Source organism: Etheostoma spectabile, chromosome 6 (assembly GCF_008692095.1).
Source record: "Etheostoma spectabile isolate EspeVRDwgs_2016 chromosome 6, UIUC_Espe_1.0, whole genome shotgun sequence".
Taxonomy (NCBI): Eukaryota; Metazoa; Chordata; class Actinopteri; order Perciformes; family Percidae; genus Etheostoma; species Etheostoma spectabile.
In genome coordinates, this window is record NC_045738.1 from 7,246,032 (window position 1) to 7,252,862 (window position 6,831).

The window sequence follows — 6,831 nt, forward strand, 5'->3', positions numbered from 1 at the left end:
TGTGTGTGTGTGTGTGTGTGTGTGTGTGTGTGTGTGTGTGTAAACTGCAGAGATGTAGATGCACATGTTTGTAGAGATTTGTTTATCTGCGAATGTTGCGAATGTGTGATCTCATCCTCTTCCCTTTTCAGATCATGGCTCTTATTACCAATCGTCCTTTGACCTGGTGAAGATAGGTGCTCTGATCGGACTCTAAGCCCTGATTGGTCAGGGCCTCATCCTCACTATCAGCCGGCTCCTCCTTGACCTTGATGACCCCGTAATGAGCATCGTGGAGCTCGCCGCTTGAGCCACTACTGCTGCTACTGCTCAGCGTGTGCTTCCGGATGACTCCTCCAGGGGGCAGCCTGTCCTCCTGCATGCTCTCTGCCAGCTCCCTGTGCTGCTCCTCCTGCTCTTCCTCTGATTCTTGCAGGTGTGTACTGGGCTGACGTAACTGCTCAATGGACTTGGACAACAGCTGAAAAACACATTGGCTCAGCATTAATGATGATATCCTGCAGTCAATGATCTTAACTAATCACAGCAAAAAGAATATCCATTTTAGGTTTCCACCACGTAAACAATGACAAGTATGCCCATACATCCAAAGAATAGCAGAAGGATTAGCTTTACTTTTAAAAAACAAAGGGTACAGTCTTCTTCAGCTACCGGTTCATAGCCATTTAATAATAATTAGCTGTTGCCAAACTAGCTGGATGTCAAAAAACTAAAAACTAACTAAATGAAACTCAAACATATTCTACTTTACCAACTCTCTAATCAGTCAAATCAATCCCTTAACATTCTCTGTAACTATAAAACAAACAATGCACAATTATGTCATATCCATATTAATGTAGCTCTTATTTGTTATTCATTTTTTCCTAACCTTAGAACAAATCACACAATGGGAGGAAAACCTGTATACTGTGTGATGGAAAATTAAGTGTGCGCATTTTTTAAACTAAAGTGTTTTTCTCACACTAGAGCAACACACAAAACTCAGACTTGGAAAACGTTTTTGCTTTTTTACATTATTCAGGATATTAGTGTATAAGAATCCACATTTGTATTGACAACTGCTAACAACAATCTGTCTCTGCATCATGTAATACAGCTATTGTAACATCAATTATGTGAAAAAGGCAAATGCCAAACTGATAAGGTTTCTGGCTAGTGGCGTTGGTAAACTACATTTTAAGAGGTTTAGGAGTGAAAGCAGGTTAACCATTGGTCCTGCCTATTTATGTGAGTTAATAGAATTCAATAATGGCAGTGGCCTCAGGTAAATGGATAAGTGTCACTCACTTGCTTTATTTACAGTTCAGAAAGTACAAAGTCTTGCCTAGAGTAAATCATGTGTTGTCTCCTGTAACTGTTTTTTTTCTGCAAACAATGGCACCAAGGCACCAGGTGTGGGAAGCATGTCATCGTATAAGCTTGCTAAAGAAGATATAAGGAGAGCATGTAACACTATGCTGCACCCGTGGTCCTCTGGAGGCACCAATTTATGAAGCATGTCATCTTCCAAATCTCTGTTTCATCTTACTCACATCAAATATCTTTTTATCAATCAGAATATTAATTCTCCATTTTAACAAGTGCACCAGGAGCTAAGTATCAAAGACATCAAAATGTCAAAAAGGTTAAAAAGCTGTAAAAATGGGATTTTTCTAAGAAAAGAATTTGTCAAATTTATAAAATTGTTGTTAAATATTTGTTACCCGAAACAAAGGCACATAATTTAAAATTCAGCTTGACAGACAAAACTCTATGCAGGGGGACGTTGCAGTGACGCAGCTTTGCTAAATCCAAAATACTGTAATGGTCATGATTTGATTATTGTGCCACAAGAGAGCTCTAAGAGCAGGACTGACAAGCGCCTAACCTAGCTGGTACCTACAACATTACCGTCTACAGAAAGTAGACGTTATATAAATATCCTTTCAGCTCTAAGAATTAGCCTCCTTAGCCTGGTATTACTTAACACAGTATACAGCTTCTTAAAATCCCTTAGCTCTTGTATATTTCCATTAGTGCCCCCTACTGTTTCAGGCACTGAAGGACGTTTAAAAACAACAGACAAGCCTCTGCTAGGAAATTAATTAGGGCAATGTTTCGGAGATCCCTCTCAATAAATGCGGAGGGCTGATCCATGATTAATGGCCATTTATAACCTCCACTTAAAGAGGCTTTACTTGCGATCTCATTGACCTGAGTGATCAGAGCAGGGCCGGTTCACATGCTCCTCGACAAGACGTCGTAATTATTCCAAAGCCATTTTCAAATCAACTTCACAGAATACTTTTCAACTATTACAGCTGATATTAAAACTAATTTCAGCTGCATGGCACGTGTTAATCGTTTTTAGTGTTAGAGGAATTAAAACTGAGACGGTTTTTTACAGTTAAAGCTGTACAACTGTACTTTACAACTGCTTGTGTTGCTTTGGGCTTTTTATTACATCTAGGTAAGAGTTGCTCTATAGTCCCCATGGCTCTTTCAGGGCCCAGCGTTGGGACACATCAGTATGTGAGCTCACACAATGCTGCCTTTCACAGTGTCTGCCACCTCACACACGTCCTTCACCAGAATAATTACACTCTGTGTATAGCGAGGTCACCTCTGCCAGCCAACAGAAACACAAATATTGCCACAGAGGAACAAAATGTATTCCGGGCACTTTTTCCTTCATTTGAACTTAGCAGAATTGAATTTCACAGAGTTAGCATGTGAACAGCACTGATGCCTTAAGCTATGATAACAGAATTAGTGCAGGGGAAGCATTTCTTTCCCATTTGAAGTCAGGCATAAGTTCTTTGCTTTGCAGAAATAACACCAGGATTCCAGGGAAGAACAGACAACAGCACAGGTCTGTAAACCTGAGCTACCACAGATGCTTTTACAAAATGCTAAAAATAGATCAGCATTTGTATGCTAAAAATGATTAAGTCAGACTCACTGCAGTAAACTAAGACCTCATGAGACCTAAAAAAAAGCAATCTGAAAGTCAAAACCCTCCCCTGTGATTTGAATATTGATGAGCAGCACAATACCTTATTTATCTGGATCTGCTGCTGATACTGTTTCTGTTTCTCCAGGAAGTGCTGGTGTTGCTGCTGGATGACAAGTTGAGCAAGTGTGTTCTGAGGCAGTGGCGCTGACTGGGTCCTGTTCAAGGGCCGGTGTTTTGGTAGTTTAGGCCGACTGCTGGAGGGGCGATCCTTCATTGCCAGAGGGGACTGAGGGTGGGATGACATGGTGCCTTGGCCTTGACAAAAAACAATATTAGGTTTCTTTTAAAGTCATATTGTTCATTACTTTAATTTCAAGTATAATAATATGTAGTGTAGTGCAACTTAATGTAATGTTATATTTAAAATCATGTAAAGCGGTCTAACCAGAGGAGAGCATCTTCTGCTGCCTCATCTGCTCCTTCTGGAGAAGGTGTTGGAGGAGGGCCTGGTGACTGGGGCTCACTTTAGACTCAAGGCCCGTCTGAAGGGGCACAGGGCCCAGCAGGTGCCCAGGCAGCCCATGCTTGATTTCTGTCGATCTGTCCTTCAATCCCATAGCGGCCTGAAAGAAGACACAAGGTTGATAAACTAATAGTTATTCTTTACTTCACACTAGACATGCCGTGCACTAGGCCTGTTACTCACTTATAATCATTTGTAGGAAATGTAACAGGTTAATTTTAACAAGCCAAATTCAATACTATCCAGTTTTTTTAGTGAATTAAAATGATTGCCTACAAATCAGGCAATGATGAAATCAGAGACCATGAATGATTTGAAGTTCCTGCAGCTGATGAACAGGCCTCTATGGAATGTGCTTGAGAGCTAAAAAATGATATATCATGTGCTGTTTTATCAGGAGTTGCACTTGAGTGGATTTGGATTTTTTAAAACCTGTGATAAATGAGGTAATAGGGGAAGATAAGAACATGCCTGACACAAGACACTGCGGAACAATATTTATCTAAGGGCGATACAATCATTTGGGGCCACAGGTCACAGAAAACCCAAACAGCCACTGATGGCAGGTTTTTCAACCCATAGACTTAGCAGTAAAACTCACCACCACTCTACCACTAAACTGGGGTATTTATTTTCATGTAAAAAAAACAGATTATCTAAAAAATATAAATACTTACACTTATGGGTGAGGATGCAGTGGAAAGCCCCAAGGAGATGTTGGGTAAGGAGGGAGATGTGTATAAACTCAGCATGGACACAGCGCCCTCAGGTTGGAATAATCTCGGCTGTGAGGGCCATCTCTACATCAAACACCCAGGACAAAGCAGAGACAGACAGATTTAGGAGGAGGCGACATATTTAAAAATCCCACTATGGACAATGTCAAAAGGCAACAACAGTAGTGGCATAAATGTTAATGCACTATGACGAACAGCAGCAGTCCTTGCTGCAAAGGGAAAGGTACACGTTTTTATGACAGATGGTATAAAGGAATGGCAGGCAGCAAGAGTTTCCAGGAGCTTCGCAGAATGGCACCAGTGAGGACAATACGCTATTTTAAAACATTGCAAATATCTAAATCTACCGCTCCATCCTCAGTTCTTCAGTCCCCAATCAGCCTGATGCCTGTTACTCCCCGGTCCCCACCCTCAGGCTACTCTCTCAGAGAACATCAGCACTGGGGCATGCTTCCTGTACCCAGCAGTGCATCGGAGCAGCATGTGGTTTTGGAACAGCCATGTTTATCCTTCCAACCCCTACCAGTACTCAGTGACCTGTATGTGGATATCCGGCCCATATTTGACCCAAGGGACCCGTTCCTTTTTGAAAAAGGATATCTAATGTAACGGTGCACAAACATGCCTTGCTTTTGCAACAGGCATGAGGTCTACGGGCAGCCCCACAGTCCACCAATGAATTTCATGAGAGTCTCAGCTTTGGCTGATACAATAGCAATCCTGTGTGTTTATGTTGTTAGCATGTGGGTGTCTTTGGCTACCAGTGCCTGGGATATCAATTAAACTCCACAGTTTGTCTGTCTCCCTAAGCCCCAACCTTCAGCCCAATGTCAGGGCGTCTTCCCCTTCTCTGTGTCGCTGGACGTCCCAGGGAGAGTAAACAGCGAGTGTTAAGGAAAACACAGCTGTTCTGTTAAGATTGTTCAGAGATGTGTCATATCTGCCACCCTCTATAATGGTTTGCTTTGTGAGCTGTGTCCAAGGGGACCTCTGGCCAGTAACTCAGCCACGTCTTTTGGGAAATGCCTCTGAACAACTTAGAAGAGGTCTGCCGCCAAGCCAATGACAGGAATACAATGACAAGCCAACAGCCACCTTACAGCCAAACTAAATATGGTTTTTATTTATATTTTTTTGGCAAAACATGAAACTGAAAAACTGAAACTCATCTAGAAGAAAAAATATGCAGCGTTAATGTGCAGAATTAATTTCTACTGTTGTTTTTGCACGGCATAATGTGTCATCTTTGCACAAGCAAATTTGGGGTAATCAGACATGTGGGTCAAACGTTGCATCTTTAATGTCAGGGTGGGGAGCCATTTTCATTGGAGTGTAAAGGACAGAGGACAACTGGCTGTTTTTATAGCTGCAAGCAGAAGGGCAGACAGGCCTTTTGTGTTCTGAATTGAAAATATAGTTTGATAGTCAAATGATTAGCATGCAGAATAACAACAGCAGTAAGAGTTTTGCTCAAATGTTTGGCAAATCAATAGCAGTGCTGATTCTTTATGAACATACCTCCGTTTTTGTGGTAGTGGGAAGAGAGGAGGGTCCATTTTCAGCCCCTAAGGCACTGGAGGCCCCTATGGGAGAGCTGGGGCCGGAGCCGGGGGCACTGTTAGTGGGCGTATCGTCTACAAAACATCAAGGAGTTAGACACAGTATGCATGCTCACAACTCTACACACAACATACAGAGGCTGGCTTGGCACAACAGCTGCAGCCTCACAAACAGTTTAATGTGTATGGTCATGGCTGCCTGATCACAATGGTCTTTATACATAAAAAGCGCAATGACCATAATATGCTACTGCAAAATGGGTCATTATTATGCAGCACGTTGCTGATGCAGATTGTATTGTGTTCAGAGAACATTTTAATACCAGATAATAAGATGTATTAAGATGTGTGAAATAAGACAATGTTTCTATGTTGTAACAGGAAAAAAGAAAATCCAACATCTGGCCAGCAATTTTAATTACCAATTAATTCCAGAGCCCTCTTCTTGTAAGGCGTTGTGATGAGTCCATCTCTTCTCTTGAGCATCGGGCTGCTCCTCCTCTCTGCTACCTTCTGCTTCAGTCTGGATCGTACCTTCAGGTTGGGTTCAGAGGCTAGACAATAAGGAACATGTTTTTACCGTAAGTCTCAGTTCACACTATTGGGACAATAATATAGACAAACGGTGGGTGTTTACACAGCCTGAATGAAATGAACATTATCAAAAAGAATAGCAACATCGTAAAATAGGAAGAAAACTTAAAGAGAAATTAAGAAACTATAAATTAGTTAAAAACTGCTATGTTATGTTATGTTATGCTTCAACATGTAACGGTTTAGGTGAAATTCAGAGCAGGTTTCAGATAAAATAAATGAGTCAGGATTGGGCTCATTTCCATCTCATCTGGACTAAATTAGGTTGAGCAACACACAGGCTCTAAGTGAAATAGTCCGCTACCTGCCGCCCTGGTGACCACAGTCTGATACAGTAGCAACAGTTAAACTAACACAAAAACATGGCAGATGTTTCAGGCTCTCCCTACGCCCCCTTCTCCTAATGCAAAACAGAGATACCCAAATACACAGCCTGGGGAGAGAGAGAGAGACACACACACACACACACACACACACACA

At 41.8% G+C, this 6,831-nt stretch overlaps 1 protein-coding gene across 6 annotated transcripts in view; it reads right to left on the minus strand.

The window, feature by feature from the left end:
• Positions 1–6: 6 nt before the first annotated feature.
• The window catches only part of hdac9b (histone deacetylase 9b), a 36,539-nt gene continuing 29,714 nt past the window's right edge, over positions 7–6,831 (minus strand). For 4 of the 6 annotated variants that reach the window (XM_032517720.1, XM_032517717.1, XM_032517716.1 and 1 more), the window contains 6 exons: positions 6,180–6,311; positions 5,717–5,832; positions 4,139–4,261; positions 3,384–3,561; positions 3,039–3,253; positions 7–511 (listed from right to left, as the gene is read on the minus strand). In XM_032517720.1, coding sequence (XP_032373611.1) covers positions 128–511; positions 3,039–3,253; positions 3,384–3,561; positions 4,139–4,261; positions 5,717–5,832; positions 6,180–6,311 — 1,148 coding nt within the window. In that variant the 3' untranslated portion in view covers positions 7–127. The remainder of the gene's footprint in view (positions 512–3,038; positions 3,254–3,383; positions 3,562–4,138; positions 4,262–5,716; positions 5,833–6,179; positions 6,312–6,831) is intronic. The other 2 variants (XM_032517721.1, XM_032517718.1) reach the window with 1 other exon arrangement.